Consider the following 24,310-nt stretch of genomic DNA (forward strand, 5'->3'; position numbering starts at 1 on the left):
GAAGGTCAGATCTTGGGCCACCCAATGAGGCATATGGAAATAAACAAAACTGGACATAAGAACCACCCATTGGGTGAACCAGTCCTTAGAAAACTAACCCAAGTGCAGGTGGCAGTGGCAGAGGTTTAGTTCTAACAGACAACGGTTACTTGCAACCACCAGTCCCTGTCTAAACAACAGGTTAGGGGAAGGAGAGGAATTTAGGGGGTGGATATATTGAGAAGAGTCTGGCAAGAAGCAAATGTCCACAAGTTAGCTATTGGACTGAGGTTTAGGATAAGGACTCTAGCGCTTGAGACAGGAATTAACAAGAATAAGGTATAGCTCTCCAGTCGTAAGATAGTCCTGGGGTCGCTAAATAAGTTTTTGGAACAGGTCCTAAGGAACAAGCACAAAGGCAGAAGCTCGTTTCTAAAAATAAGGGCACACAAAGGGAATTAAGGCTTAAAATGAGACTGGACCTCAAGTATCAAAACCAAGGCATCATCTTCCAGTCACACAAGCTGCAAGGCGATTTGAACCTCAGCCCCCAGCTGTGGGGCTGGACCCTGTCTTGGGTCAAGGCTGGTCCTGGGAACTGGGGCAGGGCTGAATAGCAGATAAGATGCAAGTGAACCCAGTTATGAGAAAGAAGAACTTCTAAGGCCAGAGAGAGGGGCTGAAGAAGGGACAGAGCACCCATCATGCTTTCTGAGAAACCTGAGAAGCTTGGAACCATCCTGACACAGCTGTAACCTCTTTACAAGTTGGTGATCAAGTCTTCTTCTACTTCCTGTCCCTAATCTGCCCGACACTCAGGCTCTAAGATGTCCCGTCTTGCTCACAGCTCTCCCCTGCTCTTAGCACATTACCTGGGACATAAGAGATACTCACTTTTTGCTTTAATGAATGAATGCCTGGTGGCACATAATAATGCCCAGCCAATACCCGTTAAATTGAGTTCATGGTGAGAGGTAATCCTATAATGTTTTTATTACTATTAGCTACCATTTGTTGCATATTTACTGGTCGCCAGGCATTGTGGCAAGTGCTTTACAAGCACTATGTAACTTAATCCTCAAAACACTATTAACATCATTCTACAGATGAGAAAATGGAAGCCTAGAGAGGTGAAGTCTCATATCAAGGCCAAACAGCTTGTTCTGACACAGTGATTTGAACCCAGGTCTCTGACTATGAAGCGTGTGTTCTTTAACCATTGCCGCATACCGCCTAAGAGCCAAGTGTTGCAGACCCATCCCATCCTAAAAGACAGTTGAAACATACTGCAAAGGCCCCTGGTGCCTTAGCCATTCTGGGGGGAAGAGTATTTGGCCACATAAACCTGACAAGGAATTTAGGGGCTGTTTTCACTAGGGCAGAGTAACTGGCATGGGCTCTACCAGCCCATCATGTCTCAATTGCCATAGCGTTCTACTGTCTCAAGAGAAAGCCTGTCACGCTGTGTAAACAGCTCAGTGCCCTCCTGTCACTGCACAGGACATTAAACACAGTGCTGAAGAGCAAAGCAAATTTCTTGACATTGTTCAGACAAAGACCAGCTTTCTCAGTGGATTTTGGTTTCTCCTCTGGCATGTCCTCTGTACTGCACCCACTTAATCTCCACATTCTCTTCCTCTTTCCAGTTTGTGTATGTGTGAGTGAGGGGGCTTGAGAATTAGCAAGTCCCATATTTGTTTAGTAATTTAGAAACCAACTCTCTACTGCTGAATAGGTACAAATTCTCCTGGAGGAGCCTACCCATCTTTTTCACCCAGTTCTTTCTACTAAAGATAAAAGCAATAGCCAGGGAAGGCTCTTACAGAAATGTCCTCCTCCCTCCCCTGACCTAGAACAAGTGTCTGGTGATTTCTGAGATTATAACACAAGGTGATTCCCAGGAACCGAGAACAAACCAACCTATTTGAGTGGACTGCCAAGTTCCACTTTCCTCTAAGACGTGTGGCTATGAAAAATGGACGTTCTTCTCATGCTTAGAGTGAGAGCTGTCTGTAAGGGAGGATGATCTAAGCTAAGTGAGTCTTCCTCTGCATTTAGAAGATTTCATCTTTCGGCATTGGGAAGTTTGCAACTTCTCTGTCATTGATAGAAATGGAGAAAAGTGAAAACAGGCATTCATTTCTGGCAGGCCTGGTCTCCTATGGTTTGCAAGCTGCTTAAGAAAAAGAGGGCAAACCCCCACCCCCGGTGACTTCCCTAAGTGCTTAATAAGCAAAAGGATGGAGAACATGGAAGTATTTCTTGCAATAACACGAAAACTACACAGATAGACACAGGTTTATCTTTAGGGCATTTTCTCTTATACTTTTAGTATGTACAACAGATCAGAGTAGGAAAAAAAATGAAGAAAGGCAGAGATGAAAAAAGCTTCGCAAAGGAGATTTCAGTATCTGCCATAAAGTCTCAAGAAAGAGTCAAAATAAATTAAACTTCTTAAAGAAGAAAGAAGCCAATCAGCCTCTTTTCAGATGAGTCCTAAATGTTTTTTTTTCTCCTCTAAAGAAAATCAAATCAAGGTTGATGTTTGGGCCACCTTGTATCGCTAAGAAGGCTATTTTTGAAACAAATGTCAGTAGGACACAATGTGCCCCCGTTATATAAGCTCTTCAGAACATTATGGACTTGAAACTGTCCACCTGCTTTTAGAAGTTTTGATTTTGAGCTTAATGTCTGTAACATCGCCACATGGCAGTTGTCCTCAGACCACAAGTTTTTACGGTTCCCAAATAGCATGTGTTTTAAGAGGACATTTAAAAACATTTTGTTGCTAGCAGGGTTCTTAGATATTCTTTAGCCTACCTTTTCATTCATTTTACACATAAATGTGGAGACTGGCCAGGACTGAACATTAGAACTGCCCATTGGGTAAACCAGGAAACCAAGTCCTGCTATAGGATGGGGATGACAGGAATAGTGGCAGGTACTGTGACAAAGTCACAAAATCACACAGCTTGGCAGAGCTTAGACTATAACTCAGGTTTCATGATTCCCGGTCCAGTGCTCTGTCCACTGAGTCATTGGTTCAGTTTACTAAGCGTGTCCAATTATGGGAAGATAATCCTACCTGCCTTCAAGGGGCTTACAATCTAGTTGGATTATGAGCTTTTCCATCTGAGATACCCATCCTGTTTATCTGTGGCCTCCAGGATAATGTAATACACATCTCTAGTTGAAATATTTGAAAACCCAGATAGGCAGCTGAGGGTTTCTGCCCTTTGAGAGGAGATATGATCTAACAGAAAAAGAGAGTCAGGACAAGGGCTGGAAGGAAATTGAGGTCCTAATTGACAAAAGGACACCTCCCGGTGGGCAGCTGCCATGTTCCTTATGTTCCTAGCACTTAGAACTAAGGATAGGAAAGGACAGACAAAATACTACCCAGATTGGTACCTCTGGCTTACAAGAGAGCAGAGAGCTTGGGGATGGAGATGAGGCTGGAGGACAATTGATTCCAGGTCACATCCCCTGGGCATCCTCAGACTCCTTCACACTCCTGGGACAAATGGCAATTTTACAGATGCTATTCACACTGACATTTCTCTACCTAGAAGAAATTGTCTCTTAAGTTGTCACTATCCTAAAATAGATTCGTTTTCCATTAAGAAAGACAGAAAGTCGATCTGTCCTTCCAGCTAAAAGGCAGAGAAGCAAGGGTGAAATAACAGATGCCAAATATTCTCTTCTGTTCTTCAGGTGATTACACTGGGCTTTGGCAGGAGGGCTGATGGCTTGATAAAAGCACCCCTCTCTTTCAAATGAGGCATATGAATTCCAGGAAGGAGCATTAATGATGCATGGAAGTCTGCCATTCTGAGCAGACACGGTGGGGAAATATTTCCAACCAAATTTAGTCTCACGAGGCCTTTACCCAGCTCCAGGGACACTCCTTTATCTTCACTTTGTCTTTAACTCTCTCAGCTCCCCAAGGACAGGGAGCCCTAACCAAGAGATCCAGACTGGGACATCTGTTCTGTGTAAAGAAACGAGGAGATCCTGTTGTGACACTGCTTGTTGTTGCAGAGATTTAAATAGACCTCATCCCTTTCTCCAGATCCAAACAATTGCAGACATTAAACATCCCATAGAGTACAGCCAATAACGCAGTTTAAGTCCAGGCCCCCAACAGGTAGCAATTATATTCCTATCGTCTAACTTGATTCTGTCCCACTCCTTTCTCCAACACATTTAAACTTTCCAAACAACATGTCTGCCAAAGGCTACTAGAACCTTATGGTTGATACAGGGATGAGGGGTCAGGTCACGTCTGCCTCTTCTCTCAGATGACGTATAATATCTTATGCACTACACGCCAATGCATTGCCTACCCACTCTCTCTCATCCTCTCCCTTGCTTTCAACAAGTGCTTTAAAATTGTAGCTGACAAGCTCCTGCTCATGCACAGCCTCCAGGTGGGTTACGTTTTGCATCAGATCATCGGATGATTAAGCTATAACATAAGTCTTTCAGCTCAAAAAAAAAGTTTTAAATGACATTTAAACTAAGCGTCATGGCATCAGAGGTCAGATCCCAGGGAGAGGACTGGGGTCGGCTGTGTGAGCATGGCCTGAAAGGTGCTAGTGTGCCACAGCTAGCCGGGAGGGGGTCCGGGAAAAAAGTCTGGACCTGCCTAAGAGTCAAGAGACCATTGTTTCGCGGTACCCGAGGAGAGGAGATTCACAACACCGCCTAAACGAGCTCCAGAGATGGGCACAAGCCGCAGCTATCAGCGTGGACACCACAGATGAGCATGAAACGCTAAGGCTGCTGCTGCGCCACCAAGAAGCCTGTGTGCGAGCACAGGTCACTCTCCACACCTCCCTCCCAGGAGCCTGTGCAGCCCGCCACTGCCAGGGTCTCGTGATCCAGGGACAACTTCCCCGGGAGAACACACAGCTTGTCTCAGGCTGGTGCGACGTCACGCCAGCCTCTGCCGCCGCAGGCTCGCCGCGCATCCGTGCCCCTCCCTCCCCCCGGCCTGAGTGAGCCAGAGCCCACGAATCAGCTGCTCCTTTAACCCCGTCCTGTCCAGGCAGGAACAGACGCCCTCAGGCAACCTACACGCAGAGGCGGGTCCAAATCCAAAGCTGAACCCCAGGAGCTGTGCAACAGAGAAGAGAAAGGGAAATCTCTCCCAGCAGCCTCAGGAGCAGCGGATTAAAACTCCACAATCAACTTGATGTACCCTGCATCTGTGGAATACATGAACAGACAACGAATCATCCCAAATTGAGGAGGTGGACTTTGGGAGCAACTGTAGTCTTGGGATTTGCTGTATGAGACTGAATAGTTTCTGATTTATATGTTTATCATAGTTTAGTTTTTAGCACTTGTTATCATTGGTGGATTTGTTTATTGGTTTGGTTGTTCTCTTCTTTCTTTTTTAATTACATTTTAATTTTTTTTATTTTAATATTTTTAATTCTTTATTTTAATAACTTTATTTTATTTTATTTTATTTTTCTTTCTTTCTTTTTTTTCTACCATTCTTCTGAGCCGTGTGGCTGACAGGGTCTTGGTGCTCCAGCCGGGAATCAGGCCTGAGCCTCTGAGGTGGGAGAGCCGAGTTCAGGACATTGGTCCACCAGAGACCTCCGAGCTCCACGTAATATCAAACGGTGAAAATCTCCCAGAGATCTCCATCTCAACGCTAAGACCCAGCTCCACTCAACGACCAGCAAGCTACAGTGCTGGACACCCTATGCCAAACAAATAGCAAGACAGGAACACAACCCCACCCATTAGCAGAGAGGCTGCCTAAAATCATAATAAGGCCACAGACACCCCAAAACACACCACCGGCCATGGTCCTGCCCACCAGAAAGACAAGATCCAGCCTCATCCACCAGAACACAGGCACTAGTCCCCTCCACCAGGAAGCCTACACAACCCACTGAACCAACCTTAGCCACTGGGGACAGACACCAAAAACAACGGGAACTACGAACCTCCAGCCTGTGAAAAGGAGACCCCAAACACAGTAAGTTAAGCAAAATGAGAAGACACAGAAACACACAGCAGATGAAGGAGCAAGGTAAAAACCCACCAGACCAAACAAATAGGCAAGAGGAAATAGGCAGTCTACCTGAAAAAGAACTCAGAGTAATGAGAGTAAAGATGATGCAAAATCTTGGAAATAGAATGGAGAAAATACAAGAAACATTTAACAAGGACCTAGAAGAACTAAAGAGGAAACAAGCAACGATGAACAACACAATAAATGAAATTAAACATTCTCTAGAAGGGATCAATAGCAGAATAACTGAGGCAGAAGAACAGATAAGTGACCTGGAAGATAAAATAGTGGAAATAACTACTGCAGAGCAGAACAAAGAATAAAGAATGAAAAGAACTGAGGACAGTCTCAGAGACCTCTGGGACATTAAACTCACCAACACTTGAATTATAGGGGTCCCAGAAGAAGAGAAAAAGAAAGGGACTGAGAAAATATTTGAAGAGATTATAGTTGAAAACTTCTCTAATATGGGAAAGGAAAGAGTTAACCAAGTCCAGGAAGCACAGAGAGTCCCATACAGGATAAATCCAAGGAGAAACATGCCAAGACACATATTAATCAAACTATCAAAAATTAAATACAAAGAAAACATAATAAAAGCAGCAAGGGAAAAACAACAAATAACACACAAGGGAATCCCCATAAGGTCAACAGCTGATCTTTCAGCAAAAACTCTGCAAGCCAGAAGGGACTGGCAGGACATATTTAAAGTGATGAAAGGGAAAAACCTACAACCAAGATTACCCGGCAAGGATCTCGTTCAGATTCGACGGAGAAATTAAAACCTTTACAGACAAGCAAAGCTAAGAGAATTCAGCACCACCAAACCAGCTTTACAACAAATGCTATAGGCGGGGAAAAAAATGGTTCTAAAGAACCTAGGGGCAGGACAGGAATAAAGACACAGACGTAGAGAATGGACTTGAGGCCACGGGGAGGGGCAAGGGTAAGCTGGGACGAAGTGGGAGAGTGGCGTGGACATATATACACTACCAAATGTAAAGCCGATAGCTAGTGGGAAGCAGCCGCATGGTACAGGGAGATCAGGTCGGTGCTTTGTGTCCACCTAGAGGGGTGGGATAGGGAGAGTGGGAGGGGGACGCAAGAGGGAGGAGACATGGGGATATATGTATAACTGATTCACTTTGTTATACAGCAGAAACTAACACACCATTGTAGAGCAATTATACCCCAATAAAGATGTTACAAAAAAATAAAACAAGCATCATTTCTGTCTTCAACCTGTCATACTCTTAAGCGCATCGTCCTTATACATATGAGTTTGTTGGGTTTTAAGTTTTATGAAATTTACGACTTTGGCAACCCACCTATGAAAAGGATTATATATCCCCTCAAGCTAAATCCCCTGCAATAGTGCAGTTACTCCGGGTTTGCCACTGGTGAGTGGAAAAATCAAACCTAATTCTGTGTGTTTACTGAGCCCACACAGCCACTCTTAAGCCGCTCGATGAAAATCCTTTAAGTAGTCAAGATGCAAGCAAAAGCGCTAGCGAACTCTTACCCTGAGCTCTTTCCATTTGCTGGGTTTTGTCCATCACCCAGAGCACCATCACACCACCTACTTCCCCACCAAGGTTTCTGAAAATGGCCTGCTGATTTCTGTTACTAGCACAGGCAGAGGCTTGAGGACAAAAGGCCGCTGGACTGACTCAGGATGCCACAAGTGAGACAGTTCACTACTGCGTCCGAATTTCAGCTGCTCCCTAGCCCTATGGAGAATTCTTAGCGCTCGATCCCAGACACAGCTGGCTTTCATAAGGAGCCGAGACCAGGAAAGCAATGCCATTTGGGGAGTTGCCTTTTTCACTTTTTCATCAGTGTTGGCACCTGAAATCTTTAACTTGACCTGAAAATGACCTTCCCGCTCATCTGCATGCTACAGCTGTCCCAGGAGAGCTAAATGGGCCTTTTCTGACACTCGTTAGTTACCTGCTACTCCCCATTTCCTCTAATAAGTATGTTGATTGCATCACAGACATTATGCCAAGCAGGCCTTGAGCTCTGAAATAAGAGACCATGACAAGAGCCTTTTCATATGGAGGAAGGGATAGTGGTGGCAGAGGGCAAGGGTTTCTCCAAGGCTGGCTATGAGCTGATATGACCGTTCTGCTGCGTTGGCCTCACGAAGCATGCAAGAGGTGGGAGGGGTTGCTCCCTTCTCCTCTACCAGTTGAGCCTTCTCCTACCGGCTCTTTGCTATCCCTTTGTCTATTTCTGTCTGTATAGGTCTTTTTTCAGGTTCAGCGTGGTAATTCTCATTTTGGAGGCAGGTCCACATCAATGAGGCTTAATTGCGCACAGATTTAACACTGTTCTTCATTGAAGAAGCACCCTCCAGGAAAACAAACTGCCGTCTCTGAAAAAGCTCCTTAGAAAGAAACAATTCAGTCAAGGTAGAAAAGCCCGGCTGAAGAGCAAGTGCCTGAGGGGAGCAGCTTCTTCCTGTTGTCTTGTGTGACTTCAAAAGTACTTCAAACTAAAAATGGCTTTCTTTTTCGCTGCGTTGGGTCTCCGTTGCTGCGCACGGGGGCTACTCTTCATTGCGGTGCACAGGCTTCTCACTGCGGTGCCTTCTCTTCTTGCAGAGCACGGGCTCTAGGCGCGCAGGCTTCAGTAGTTATACCTCAGTAAAAAAAAAAAAAATACAGATGCTCAGGCAGGCAAAAAATAAATAAAATTTAAAAGAATAAAAATGGCTTTCTTTGGGAATCTGTTCTTTTGCTGCACGTTCCTGGGAACCAGACAAGAAGCCCCGCTTTGTCTATCTAGCCACATCTTGTTAGCATTTAGCTGTGCTCATCATCTGGTGACTGTTTCAGTTACTGAGTTAGGTTTTTTTCTCTTAAAGGGTGTCAAGATTCTCAAAATCCTTTCCTGACGTGCTTGAAAAAGAACCTAATTCCCCTAAACTCAATCCAAAGTGATTTTCTCACACAAGTGTCCCTTAGTTCTTCCTTCCAAAACAAAGAAGTGGCAATTTCTTTTAGAACTATCTAGTGTTTTGACTTTAAAGATAAAAAAACTAGTTAAATGAAGTAATTAAATCAAATGAGATCAAATGGGAAATGCTGCTAGCAGGGCATTTGCACGTTCTAAGCAGGAGGTAGAAATACGTTGGCAGGGATAGAAGGTGGCTTTATCTGTGAATTCTCTTGGCACGACAAGGTTCTTTCTAGCTGATTCAGACTCTCTGTGCCAAAAAACCCCACTAGCTTTTGGGCCAATTCCATTCTCCTCAGTTGCTTTTGTTTCTACCACCTGGTCTGGCCCCAGGCAAAAGAGTAAAATAGATAAAATCTGTGTTTGTCTCCCCTCCAGTTAGAAATGTGGAACTGGTGATTCAGGAGTTAGCTCAATGAGGGAAGACTTGAAGCCAGAGGTAATAATACTGAGGGGAGAAAGGAAGAACAGAACCTTAAAGAGACTTGCTTATTCCACAAACCTTCATAAATTACCTACCAAACCAGGGCCCGTGAATAGACTCTGGAGGTACAAACGTACATCTTCACTGAGAGAGCAGAGCTAGGAAGCAAAGACAGAAAAGGAACATTCAGAAAGGTAGGAGAAGAACCCATAGTCTTCAGCATCAGAGAGCTAAGGAAAGAGGATATACATAGTGCTAAGGGCCAGTGGTATCATATGAGTGGTCTGCGGAAAGGTCTTTGAAGTTGGTAACCAAGCATATAGTTCAAGAAGCAATTTCACTAAATTGGAGGGGAATGGAAGTTAGAGCACAGGTGTATAAAGGAAACATTGTATTAAAATCAAGAGATAGTAAAGACGAATTTTTCAAGAAGATTGGTGATGATAGGGAGTGATGCTGTACGGTTGAGAGGGTAGTAGGATCAAAAAAAGGAGGAAGAAGTGTTTTTTTCTTTCATTTTTCTTTGTCAGTAAACGGAATTACCTGAGTATGAGGTAATTATTAAGTGAATAAGATCTGTCAGTGGTTTCAAATTACAGCAAGAATGAGAATCACCTGGAGGACTACCTGGGTGCCCCCCCCCACCAAGTTTCTTATTTAATAAACATGGCGTGGGGCCTGAGAATTGGCATTTCTAACAAGTTCCCAGGTGACTGTTGCTGCTAAGTCTGGGGAATCACACACTGAGAACCACTGGAATAGACTGAGAAGGAAAAAATAGTAAAAGAGAATAAATAGCTGAATTTTAAGGAGACAGAAGAGTATGAGATGCAAGGAATACGTAGATTAAATCTCAGAAAGAAAGAGTTCATTTTCTAAGTGATGGGAATGACAGCAGGGATAAAGATACAGCAATATATTGAGGAAGAGAAGCAAGGCACTGAGGTGATAGAGCTCATATCATGTGGCTTCCATCTTCTCAGTAAAGGAAGAGGCAAGATCATCTGCAGAGAGGGTACGTAAGGATTAGGGACTGGGAAACGTTTGGAATAAGCATCATTCATAGACTTAAAGAAGAATCAACCTCACGGTGATAGATGATGGGTTTAATTTTAGAAATGGTGAGTTTGAGATGGTAGTCAGCCTTCAAGGTAGATTTGGTCAGCAGGCTGTTGGCTTCAATAAATGCATACATTCTGCAGCAGATTTTTGTCTGCTTGTCTTACTCACTGCTACACCCCTAGCACCAAGAATAGTGCTTGGCACAGAATAGGCCCTCAGATGTACACTGGAATGAACTCGAGAGGCGCTGGCTGAGGTTCATTATTGTACATAAGGTAATATATAGTAGAAACGTGCAAGTATCTCTGGAGTTAGAATATTATGGTGGTTAAGAGAGTGAGTTCTGGAATCTGAAGACCAGGGTTCTAATCCCAGCCTCTCAGTACCTCACTTCCTCCTTCTCTAACATGGGAATGATCATGGACCAACCTCAAGGTTGCCTTGAGAATTAAATATATATAAGGGGCTTAGCACAACACCTCACACAGAGTAAGCACTGAATCGATGTTAGCTGGCTGTTTATTACTGCATTTCCCCTTCAATTAATTAAGGAGTGTTTCTTAACCAGTTTGAGTCACGATATGTAAATCAAAGTACTAAAACATTAAAAAAAAAAAAAAAACCCTGTCTCAGATTTCATCATTCTTCCCCTACTGGTAGGGATATTGAGGCATAACTATTTAACAAAGAAAAAACGATCATCAAAATTGGTGTTTTCACTTTATACCTGATATACCATCCAAAGCCTTTCCTTATGAGCATTTCTCTAAGTATGCATTTTAAGGCCTGGCTCCAGACTAAAACCTACTACTGACATAAGGGAACTAGTGTGGAAGACAAAAGAAATAAGTGTAGAAGTTCCAGTGCCTATTTTCATGGGACTAATATAAAAACATCGTCTGCCTTTGCCTGAACTAATTATGCAGTGCACTACTGACACGTTTATTTTATTGATCCAATACATGTGAGTGCTACACTGATATTTATCACTAGAAATGATGGCTTACTATATAAATTAATATGTATTGTAATAACTGCTTTGCCCTTATTGCCCATGCAGAATTCTTTCATGTTTGCATATTTCATATTCAATAGTCAAGAGCTTATTTTTTAGGCATCTACAGTTTCTTTAGTTTAGGATCTTTTGCAGTGATAGATACAAAAATAGGAAATTGAACCCCTGCCTTCAAAGAACTTATGTTTTTAATAGACATACTCTCAAAGAAATAAGTCAAGAATAATGGCAAACACTCAAGTGTTAAACTGAGTACTGTAGTCCTGTGTTGCACCTCATGGTGGGGAGGGAGGCACATATCAAAAGTATAGACTATTATGCTTTTCCCACAAGAATTTCCGGTCAGGTAAGGGAGATATGACATAAGTGAATGAAAATTAAAATAAGAATATAAGAATTAAACAGTGGTATGTCACAGGAGAGTAGCAGTTGAGTTGCAAGGTAGCAAAACAATTTTAGGACAAAAAATTGAATCAGGTGCCCTAAGCCAATATGCCTCAGAGGACGAAGTGTCTTTTCCTTAACTTACCATCAAGTTAGAGTATTTTAGGACCCACTGAATGCTACTACTTGTCTAACCAAAGCATTGACAAATCAGCTGGCTATAGTGACTTAAGACTTTATATTTCTACCAAAGAGGTATATTAAGTGGCAAATGACTAATGGAAATACTGTCTCTAAAAGTCAAAAAATGTTTTTTTCCAGAGGGCTGATATAGCTGTTGCTCCACTCACTATAACGCTGGTCCGTGAAGAAGTCATAGATTTCTCAAAGCCGTTTATGAGCCTGGGCATCTCCATCATGATAAAGAAGCCTCAGAAATCAAAACCAGGAGTGTTCTCGTTTCTGGATCCCTTGGCTTACGAAATCTGGATGTGCATCGTCTTCGCTTACATTGGAGTCAGTGTAGTTCTTTTCCTAGTCAGCAGATTCAGCCCTTACGAATGGCACTTGGAAGACAACAATGAAGAACCTCGTGACCCGCAAAGCCCTCCTGATCCTCCAAATGAATTTGGAATATTTAACAGTCTTTGGTTTTCCTTGGGTGCCTTTATGCAGCAAGGATGTGATATTTCTCCAAGGTTTGTTTCCATGTCATACCCAATGCCTCCTTGCATGTTATGGCCATGATCCATTCATGCACATCTGATATTCACCCATCTCAAGTCCAGATTTCTTTCATTTAACATTCCATCCAGTGACAAATTATCATCAAGCCATTTTTGTTTGCTTGCGTCCATGAAGTGAGTGTGTTATTGGTGTTGCTTTGAATGTCTTTCATGCATTTCTATGGTATCATCAATTTATACACATTATAGCAAACATTTGAACTCAGATAAAGGCAACATTGCCAGCTAATATTGATATTATTCAGATAAAGCTAACACTAAATCTTGATCCGAACAAACAGGCATGGTTTCCTCATTAACTGAGCTAGAACATTCTCTCATTTGTCCAGAGACTGGATCTAGAAAATATTTAAAAGACAGAACTCTTCTTTAAAACCCTCCTACCTTCCCCTTTCTCCTCCATTTTTCATTTTTTCTCTCTGACTGCCTAGAACTATTTCACTGTAGTATCTTGCCCAAGCTTTATCACTAAAACAGTAAAACTTCTAGAAGAAAATATGGGAGGAAGTCTCTGTGACCTTGGATTGGACAAAGAGTTTCCAGAACGCAAAAAGCACAATCCACTGTAAAAATTGATAAACTGGACTTCACCAAAATTCAAAAATTTTGCATTTCAAAAGACATCATTAAGAAAATGAAAAGACAAGCCACAGTGGGAGAAAATATTAGGAAATCATACATGTGATAAAGGACTTGTATCCAGAATATATAAAGATCTCTTGCAACTTAATAAAAAGAAGATAAACAACCCAATTCTAAAAATGGATGAAAGATTTGAATAGATATTTCCCCAAAGAAGGTATACAAATGGTTAATAATCACATGAAAAGATGCTCAACATCATTAGTCATTAGGGAAATGCAAATTAAAATCACAGTGAGACAGCTCTACACATCCTCTAGAATGGCTATAATCAAAAAGACAGATAATACCAAGTGGTGACAAGGATGTGGAATAACTATAGCTCTCATCCATTAGTAGCATGAATGCAAAATGCTACACCCAAATTGGAAAGTGGTTTGGCAGTCTCTTATAATTAGACATACACTTAAAATATGGCACAGCAATTCCACTCTTATTTACCTAAAAGAAAACATATATCCACACAAAGACTTATACACAAATGTTCATAGGAGCTTTATTTACTATAGCCAAAAGTGGAAACAACCCAAATGTCCATCAACAGACGAATGGATAAACAAAATGTGGCATATCCGTACCACATTTGGAATGGGAAACTATTGAGCAACTAAAAAAAGGACAACTGATACATGCTACTAAATTAACTTTGATAACATGATGCTAAATGAAAGAAGCCAGATGCAAAAGGCCACTTACCATATGATTCCATTACTTGAATTCCATTTATTGACTATCCCATATTGTATTATTCCATTTGTCCAGAATAGGCAAATCAATAGAGACAGAAAGCACGTTGTTGGTCTCCGGGGCCTTGGAGGGAGCAGAGAGGGGATCAAGATTAGGGTGAGGCAAGTGAAGCTGAGTAGAGCAAGTACAGGGGTCAGATCCAATCTTTATTTTAAAATTTGCTATTTTGTTAATCATGGATTTTCTTGAATTAATTTTGATTTTTTAAAAAAAATATACTAAAATTCTCTTTATTTTGATTAATGAGATTTTGGCACCCCCTTAAATTTTGTGTGGGGGGCAAATGCCTCACTTGCCTCACCCTAGTCCCATTCCTATCAGGATTAACCACAAAAGGGCACAAGGCAACGTTTCAGAGTATTGGAAATTTTCCAAAACTGGGTTGTGGCAATGGTTGCACAACTCTAACTTTACTAAAATCATTAATTGTACACTTGTATTGGTGAATTGTATGGTATGCATATTTTACCTCAGTGAAGCTATTGAAGATATTGAATGTGAATATCCTAGATCTTACCCACTTAAAGTGTCGACTCACCTAAACAAAAATGGTGGCAAATGCATAATTATAAAATACTGTAAGCAAATGTAACATCTTTATAATCAGAAAAAAATTAAATAAAAAGTTATAGCTTTGGTAAAATTGAACATTAATTCAAATACTGACCAGAGTCAATTATACAAACATATAGGGATTTTCATTTAGACTAGAAGGACTCAGAAGGTCACCTACCATGCTTTTATAGCATATTTCATTTGAGGTTATCCACTTGGAGCGCAAAACATTTAAAATGGAGTTTTGCAGTATACATCGCTGGTAACTATCTTCAGCAGCTTTTTAGTATAACACGTGTGGGGTAAGCCTCATTTATCTGTCATTCTTTTTTGCCACCCTCAATCTGCTTGGTCAGATTCTCCAAATTATTTCACTCCCTATTCCTTTTGTGCTTGGGATGTGCGTCGTTTTGTGATATCATCTGGGAGTTAATTGTGCTAGTTTCTTTCTTTCCTGATTTTTTAAAATGTTCACTTCAAGAGATGAGGGTTTCTGAATGATCCTGTAATTGAATGATTTTAACGTGGCTGGTAATCTGTGTTGAGACAATGCTAAAGATTTATTAAGGCTGGAGATTTTATTGGTTTCTGTAAGTGCATTTTCAAAACTAAATTTGTGATATCCCCACTGGAGTGCTACATGCTGCTGTGCATACTCAAACAGGACTCTTAAAAGGCCATTTGTTTTTAGAAGTATTTATGCATATTACCTCATTAAGTAATAACTTAAAAATGATGGCCTGAAAATGACAAGCTGGAAAGATTCTTTATTTTCATTTTTTGTAGCAGAATTTAAGCTGTGGCTCTTCTGTGGCGCTGAAATATATCAAGTGCTTTTTTCAAGGTAGAGATTTTATTATTCTGCACTAGACACTGTCCTAGAGAGTGATGGCTTTCAAATGTTTTGAGCACAACCCTCGGTCAGAGATAAATTTTCCATCACAACTCAGTACACATATATGTACGTAACAAAATTTCACCAGAAATTACCCTTACAGTGTGCCATGCACTCTGATATTATCTATTCTCTTTTTTTTTTTTCTAAATGCTGGTCACAACTCAACCCAGCAATGGGGCACACAGCCCCACTTCTGTTCAATGGCCATCCTTGGAATGCAAACTCTCCAGAAAGCCCAGAATGTGAGCATGCATTGTACACTCTGACTTTTCTCAAAACTGGAGCAATTCAAGGCATCATAAGAGACCACATTTTAAAGTAGAATTATCAAATATCATAGCAGGAGGAGATGTCAGAGATAAATTAATCCAGTTGCATCCGTTTACTGAGGGCCCAGGAACAATTTTCTCCGAGTTCCCACTGCATCTGGGCACTTTACCTGTATTATCATATGAATTCTAATCCTCAAAACACTACCACAAGGTGGGCATCGTACTTATTTTTTAGGTGAAGGTGATGCTCAGGTGAAGTAATTTGCCCAGTCACACAGCTAATGACAAAGCCAGTATTCATACCCAACTCCAATTCCAGAACCTGTGCTCGTTACACTTCATACTGCTTTTCTCATATCATAGAGAAAGGAATAGTACCCGGAGAGATAATGTCATGGAACCCGAGGGCACGGAGGCTCTAAGAGCCAGCAGTACAATTATTTCCACTACCACACACAGCCTCCCACTACCGACCTAAAGGTGCACTGTTTGTTCCATTCTTTTCCTCGTGCTCATGCCCAAGAGATGTTTTCCAGTCTCCCAACCTCTGATGAAACAGTACCTTTGCCCTGGCTGTTTAAGAAAATAGGCAGTGAGCATTTAAGAATGCTGCTGAACATGTGTTCACTCAAAGTTAAAGACTGGGAAATCAGCAACAAGACATCATGAGGAAAACTGAGCATGATTCCACTGCCATCAAATAAAGCTATGAACAGTAACCTAGAAGCCTAAAGAGTCTATGTCAATATTAGGTTTGATATTTTCAACTACCCCAATTGTTCAGGGTGACCAATTCAGGTGGAGACTGAGTAATCAATGAATAAGCTGAGGTTATATTCATACACGAACTAATTTGTTGGGGGGAGTCAGGAGAAGAAAGTATGAGGAGATTGCATTCAATCCTCTTCCCCCTGATTGGGGGATGGGGAGATAGCCAGTGGGTGTAGCCAGATGGAGGGAGCACAGTGATTAGGTATGCGGGTCCTGGAGTTCATCTCACTAGATTCACAATCCGCTTAGCTGTTGTGTAATGTGGGGCGAGGTACTAAAACTTGCTAAGGCTCAGTTCCTCATCTATAAAATGTAAAGCACAGTGCCTGACACATAGTAAGTTCTCAATACACGTTACCTATTATCATTTTTAAACTAGCTGCTGTTAACCATCCTGGCTTCACAAATACTAATCGTTCATATTGCACTTGCATTTTAGTTCCTAAATACGGTTAAAATTTTAGTCAGTGCCAAATAGCTGCTTTCTGATGAGAAATAACCAACAACATTCCTTCTTGAACCCATAAAGTGCTTTCCTTAAGGATTACACAACTTGCAAACATTTTGATTGTATTATTCCACAATGTCTTGCTGATATTGACAGGTGGCTGGAATTTTTTTTAATCTGAATTTTATTTCGTTTGTAAAACGTTGACAGAACTGCTAAGCAGGCCAGAGTCCAAGTCCTTCCAGACAAATGCTCCCCCTGCTGACTTTCTCTAAAGCTGCAGGGACATCTGAGGGCTAGCCAAGTTGAAGATACAAGGTTCCAGGGAATTGCAGCAGAGAAAATGGAAAGAGCACACTAACTTGAACCCGGTTACTGTGTATAGATTATTCCATGGGCATTATTCTCCTATTAAGTTTTCCAGATAGCAAACACTTTGGAGAAGCAGGCAGGGGATCTGTCCAGGTTAGCTGACACATAGATCCTCCTTTTTTAAATGGAAAGTATGTGCAGAATAATAAAATATACGAAGGGTAAAAAATGAATGGGATCAAAGACAATAGGAGAGTTTGGGGCTCCGTTTAAAGCAACAATAGCCTTTCCTTTACTGATGTATGACCAGTGTCTTCATCCTACTGCAACTGCAAATTCACTTCAAAGCAGTAGTGGTGTGGTAATAAATTAATTGTAGTAGCAGGATTTTTATTACAACTATTTCATGACTTTTCTGGCTGAAAGCCGTAGTTTTCAGTCTTTGGGAGATGGTTAGTTATTCCCATCAGAGAAGACTATAAGAACGAAAGATTGACTCTGCACATTTTTTTAAAAATCTGTCATAGACACAGCATTGAATGCAGTGTAGAAATGATGCCTACTGTGGAAGAAAGAAGAGGGAGAAAAGGAATGATAGAGTTTGTGCAAAGGAGAGAGGCAGTTTGCAGTTCCGGGTCTGCATCTTGTGAAGCTAGTAAAGTGCCGATTTCAAAATTTACTTACAAGATGAAGGTTCCAGCACGTAGCTCACTTTTATTATCATTTCATAGGCCGTAAAATACATTTTATTATTAACTCGGAAACTCTAGTTTCTTATGATCACAGGTAACATGAGCATTGTGCATTATTTTGCAATGTTATGTCTGTTTTTGTCTTGTTGCTAATTTACTTTCATTAACTTCATGTCTCCTCTTACATTTCTTCAAAAGGTATGATATGTTCCTTTAATGCATTTTTTATAAATACTAAATGGCAGCATTTTACGGTCATTTCATTATGCTAACCTCAAAATCTGTCTTGTGCAACAAAACTACTTGAATGTTAAACATTTTGAAGCTGCATTAATGGAAGAAAAGATACTGGGAAATGACAGATCTTTCTAACTCAACTATAAAGTCTTGTCTTGTTTTAATAGATCCTTTTAAAAATGTGACGGGGCTGACCCATCAGTCACTTTTTATATAGCCTCCATGTGAAATGTGGATTTAAAAGGCTCTAGTTTCACTAATGAGAAAAGGGAAATGTGAAAATTCTTATAGAGCTTCTTCCCTGTGAGTTCCACTGCACGTTTTCTCAGTGAAAGGATTTAGGCATCCATGACATACAAGGGAAGAAAGTGGTAGAAATTCCACCAAGACTCTTGTCAAAGCTACCACTGTCTTTTTTTTTCTTTTCTTGATGAACAGAAAATTTTATTTATATTTTTTAAAAATCCATTCCTTTGAAAAACATCAGATCCCCAGAACTTATTCACTTAATAACTAGAAGTTTGTACACTTTGACCAACATCCCCTATTTTGCTCACCTCCCATCCCCTGAAAACCTATATTCTCTTCTGTTTTTCTATAAGTCTGGCTTTTTTAGATTTTACAGAGGTTAAATTCTTACTTGAACTGGCACAAAAGCTACTACTGTCTTGAAGGGAGAATGCTGAATGCAAGCTTGTGCATTCAACGCTGATTCCAAGGAAGCTCCTTTTTCCATCTATGCTGATGCTCGTGGATACTGTTTTACCATTTCTATGTGGATATTCACCAAAATTCTCCATGATCGTAGGTCTATCACAGTATTAACCACATAATTGCCAAAATCAACAGCCATGTAGACAAGAGGCCACAAAAAAAGACCATTTTGCTTTTAGGTTTATTTTCAGTCATGTCAACAGCCAATTTCAGCTGAGTCATACAGACCAACCACATGATCATCTGAGTCAGCCATTAAGGTGGCCAAAAGAGCCAGATTATGATGCGCAGGCTTGATTTTAGATCACACAGACACAGCCACAGTCCATTAGCTGCAATAGAATGGCACAAACGTAATTTCCATAAATTACTGTGTTGTTCTCCACATTTCAAGCAGATAATACATAAACTACCATTAGTATTCACAGCAGCAGAATACACCCTTTTCCATACCAAACCATGATTCTGGAAACACTCCAAAATCAGTTTTCCCCTTGGTCTCAGTAAAACCCCATCATCCCAAATAAGGAGGACATTCACAGTTCCATTCCAAATGAACAACAGATAATAAACAATAATTATCCAAACATGTTTGGTTTTCCTGCAGCTATATTTCTCAATGTTTGTAGGAAAATTGCTCCTTCTATAATTTACACACCATTTTGGGTTTTCTTATACAAAACATGAGTATTTTATACTACAGAAATGTGGGCATGTCTTTCCGAATGCATAAGTCTAGATGATTTATTTCCTATTTCTCCTCTCTGTGCCTCAATTTCTTTATCTGTAGAATGCTCCATTTTCTTATCTGTAAAGGGATGGAGGATTAAAGGAGTTGACACATGTAAACAATTATAACAGAGTCTGGCACATAGGAGGTGCTCCTTAAACGTTAGCTATTATTATCATTTTTATTACCCTATTACTACGAATGCTACTTTGAGCATTCATCTTTTATACAGTAAAATTATTTCCAGAGTCAGATCAACCCAGAATAAAATGTGTATGTTAACAATGAAGAAAGACTGTGAAAGTTTCAAATTCATAATTGAAATATTCTGTACACTTTTAGCATTCAGATGTGACATTCTTTCTGACTCCAGATGTTTTTACATCTTCTGATTAAAAGGGAAATGTTCCCAGGTGAAATCCTGAGAGAGTATAACTATCAGTTAGAAAATCTGTTGCAAAGCAGATTTGCACATCCCGAACGCTAAAAGTGATTATGTTCAGAAATAAATAAATAAGGGTTATGTGAAGCATCCAGGGACCAACAGGAATTACAGGCTTTAAGAAACCAAACAGCTTTGTTACAGTTAATCAATAAAGAATACTCTTTATCAAAACACCTGCCAAAATTATTTGATCAGGGTGTAAAATCTAAAACAACTGAATTTTCCAGAGGCTAAAAAAAAGGTTATCTTGGGACACAGGAATTTAAATTTGCTTCAAAGTGGTAAAATGCGAGTATAGACAGAGAAGAGCTTGACTTGCCAGCTTTCAGCCCAGAGCTGCCCTCTTCCCACAGAGCCTGGAGATGTGCCAGGCTCCTACGCCTATTCTTGACTCTATGACAGAGTGGGTTCTATTCCTGTGAGCTTTTCTGGGCATGAGAGAACACAGCCTAACCAGGATGGAGCTCCACCACAGAGCAGAACTATCCTCGGGATAATGTGGCAATGTTTTATAAAACCTAGTGACCAGATTTCATTTCTGCAAACAGAGCCAGCCTTCAGCAGCATTGTGAAGGAGATGAAGTTTCCTCACTACAAGCCCTTACCCATTGGGCATTCAGTGCCCTCACACTGCCCCCTAACTGCCCACAGACCCTCTCCCTGAGTAGCATTCATGAAGTAGGACCATGACTCCCAATCTTGGCTGCCCCGGAGTATAACTGATTCACTTTGTTGTAAAGCAGAAACTAACACACCATTGTAAAGCAATTATACTCCAATAAAGATGTAAAAAAAAAAAAAAGTGCTGCTGCTTAGGCCCAACCCTCAGAGATTCTGATTTAATTGGCCTGGGGTGGAGCCTAGGCATTTTTTTGGTCGTTGTGTTTTGTTTTGTGTTGTCTTGAACTCCCCCAATGATATTGATGTGCAGGCAGAGTTGAGAATCACTGATGTAGAAGAAGAACAATATTTCTCAGTTTGGGCCGCAGACCACTGCAATCACCAGTGATGCCTGAGAAGTCCAGATTTTTGAGCACTCATATTCTGAATCAGCATTTTAACAAACACCCCAAGTAATGCCCATGCACAGTTCCATTTAAGAACAAAATTTTCCCTGATTAAAACTTACCCATCTTCTCTGTCCCATTCTCCACTATTGCATAGACTAATCCAGGATATGATAACAGATGCTGTTGAAGTAAAATGTTACATTTTGACCAAGCCTCCTGAAGAAAGCTCAGAGGATAATTCCAATAGTTAGAATTTCTAGGGCGGGCCACTGAGGATGGTTTTGTTTGTTTTGATTATTTTGGTGGGGGAGGGTACAGACAAACCTTTTAGTGCTTCTCAAATCCTATTAATCAGGTAGTTTCCTACTTCACTTGAGGCCTGTCCTATGTGCTACATCTCAATTTGTAAAAGGGAAGAGTTTCAATCTCTGGATCTAAACTCCTGAGCCCCACTAGCCATTTATATGAAGACAATAATAAATATTATCTTATGGCCCCTTGCCTTATGGGTAATCAGCTCCACAGAATGGCAATGTCTATATTAAATTTGTTAAACTCATAGTGCATAGTGCTTGTTTACTAGCTAGCACCTAATCATTTCTCTTCAAATATGCAAAGGTTTTCGACTCTGTGTTTCTCCCATGACATCACCTTACATCAGTGTTTTTCAACCTTGACTGCACATTGTGATCGTCTGGAGAGATTTTAAAAATACATATGTCTGGGTCCCATCTCTCAGGTTCTGATTTCTTTGGTCTTGGCTGGGTCTGAGCATGAGAAGTTTTTTTAAAGATCCCAAGTGATTCTAAGGTACAGGCAAGGCTGGGAACCACTTGCCCTAAAGGAAATAGAGCAGTCTTCCACAGGTGTGCCCCGAAAAGCTCACAGGAGGAGAATCAGGTAAGTACGATTATTACACCTAAGCAGGAACTGGCAAAAAGAAGGTATTTTTCCCCGTGATTAAATAAATAATCCTACTTTGAAACCCATGTAGGCTTGAAGAGCATTATGCATGTACCATCATCACACGCCATCATGACATGTGGTGATACTGTCAACATGTCACTTTTGTTTGATGTGTTAATTCCCTGACATCATTTACTTCCCTCTTTCATCAGCTACACTGAAACCATTCCTCTTTCCAAACGTAAAGATAAGGATTTCTTAAACTGAAATCCGGCCCCTCTGGGTCTGGATTGGTCTTTGTTTTGTAGATCACTCTCCGGGCGCATTGTTGGAGGGGTTTGGTGGTTCTTCACCCTGATCATAATTTCTTCCTATACGGCCAATCTCGCTGCTTTCCTGACTGTGGAGAGGATGGTTTCTCCCATAGAGAGTGCTGAAGACTTAGCTAAGCAGACTGAAATTGCATATGGGACCCTGGACTCCGGCTCAACAAAAGAATTTTTCAGAGTAAGTGCTTTACAGTTAATTGGGCCCGCTGGATTTTATTTGATCATCTGCTCACAAAGGCAGATTCACAGTGTTTTAAGGGAGGATCGGGAAATGGTGGGAATGTTATCAAAGCAGAGCATCTTAAATACAGAGCTACTTGGTTGGTGACCTAATTCATTGTCCTTTAGAACTAAGACTCCTGCGCGACATCACAGGGGGCATGTCAAGAGCACTGAGTTTGAACTCACAGGTTTGAATCCCAACCCTACCACAAAGTGATCGTTTGTCCTTGGGCAAGTCATTTAACTTCTGTCGGCCTTGGTCCCCTTACTTGAATAATGAGGGGATTGAACTAAATAATATCTATTCTCCTTTTTAGCTTTTACAAAAGCAGTGATTTTACGTCTCAGCAGTTCACAGAAGTTAGGTAATTGACTCTAAGAATCTGAGGAGTGATGAACTATAAAATTACATATTCTATTTTAGACATTGGTTTTCTATTGAAATGTATTACAGTTGTTTCAAGTATTCATGTACATGCTGATAATTCAATTTTCTGGGAAGCTGGTAATTGTTTTTTCTTTTCTTTTTTTTTTTTTTTTTTTTTTTGCGGTACGCGGGCCTCTCACTGTTGTGGCCTCTCCCGTTGCGGAGCACAGGCTCCGGACGCGCGGGCTCAGCGGCCATGGCTCACGGGCCCAGCCGCTCCGCGGCATGTGGGATCCTCCCGGACCGGAGCACGAACCCGTGTCCCCTGCATCGGCAGGTGGACTCTCAACCACTGTGCCACCAGGGAAGCCCTGTTTTAATTTCTTGAGTAGATTTATTTCCCCCTCACTACCCGCACATAGGCCAAATCTTGGTGGGGAAACAGCAAGTTGTTCACTAGCAAAAGTTAGTAAAGTGTAAGTACTGTCAAGGAGAAAGAAGAAAGAAGATCGAAGGAGAATATTATAGAAGGATAATATGATGAACAAAACCACTTTTACGTAAAATACCAATATCTTTGTTCTGTAGCAACTGGTCTATAAGAAAGGCTACCGATGGAGTGTTTAAGAACTCACATGATTTTTCAGTTGTCCCAACCAGGAAAATATGGTGGTTTCAGTGAGAAAATGGACCCATTCTATCCATACCACTGCCTGCTACTGTAACCCATGTAACTGGTTGTAGCAGTGATCCAGAAGCCACTTGTGTAGTAGGTAGAGAAGAAAAGTTTAGTCATTCTCTCCAACCAATAATCAAATTATCGGATGGCAGGTATAATTACTGACTTTTCCTCAAAGATCCACAGTAAACAAACGCTGGTTCTAAACCAGCTTGCTTTAAGAAATCAGTAAGAAATATATTTCTATATGTATCATCATGGGATTTGTCCAGTTGTTTCATGGGAAAGCAGGAGGAGTGTGTTTTTCTTGAAATTATAGCAATTAACTAAAAACTGTTTTCATTCCCTGAAGGAGAAAGGGTTAATTCTGAGACCCTTTCCAGAAATCTCATTGGCTCAGGATATCCCTATCTCACCTCTACCACTATTTATCGAGCAGTTCATAATCTCCAACCAGGGACAGGGGCCTAGTACTAGAAGCATCAAAATGATATGAAGATCCTCTGGAACTAACCTGGCCTTGACCCTCACTACGTTGGCAGTTCCAGAAGCTTATCTGGGAATAATCCCCTGCCCTCATGAAATCACTCACACATTTCAGGGCAGAAAGCCAGGGATTTCCATCCGCTGAGTATTCAGCACATAATCAGCTCCACGGAAATCTGGTTTAGTATCAACCTTCAGCAGAGCTCATGTTCACCAACCCAATAGGCACCAAGTTGCTAGAAG

The 24,310-nt window shown here is 41.0% G+C and overlaps 1 protein-coding gene across 6 annotated transcripts in view; it reads left to right on the top strand.

Moving 5' to 3' along the window:
- Positions 1–24,310, top strand: part of GRIA3 (glutamate ionotropic receptor AMPA type subunit 3) — a 291,139-nt gene that overhangs the window by 208,898 nt on the left and 57,931 nt on the right. For all 6 annotated transcript variants that reach the window (XR_007474784.1, XM_049704677.1, XM_049704679.1 and 3 more), the window contains 2 exons: positions 12,181–12,557; positions 22,293–22,491. Coding sequence is in view for 5 of the 6 variants with exons in the window: in XM_049704677.1 (XP_049560634.1) it covers positions 12,181–12,557; positions 22,293–22,491 (576 nt within the window). In the remaining variant the exon portion in view is untranslated. The remainder of the gene's footprint in view (positions 1–12,180; positions 12,558–22,292; positions 22,492–24,310) is intronic.

The sequence above is a fragment of the Orcinus orca genome, chromosome X, assembly GCF_937001465.1.
Source record: "Orcinus orca chromosome X, mOrcOrc1.1, whole genome shotgun sequence".
In the NCBI taxonomy this organism is placed as follows: Eukaryota; Metazoa; Chordata; class Mammalia; order Artiodactyla; family Delphinidae; genus Orcinus; species Orcinus orca.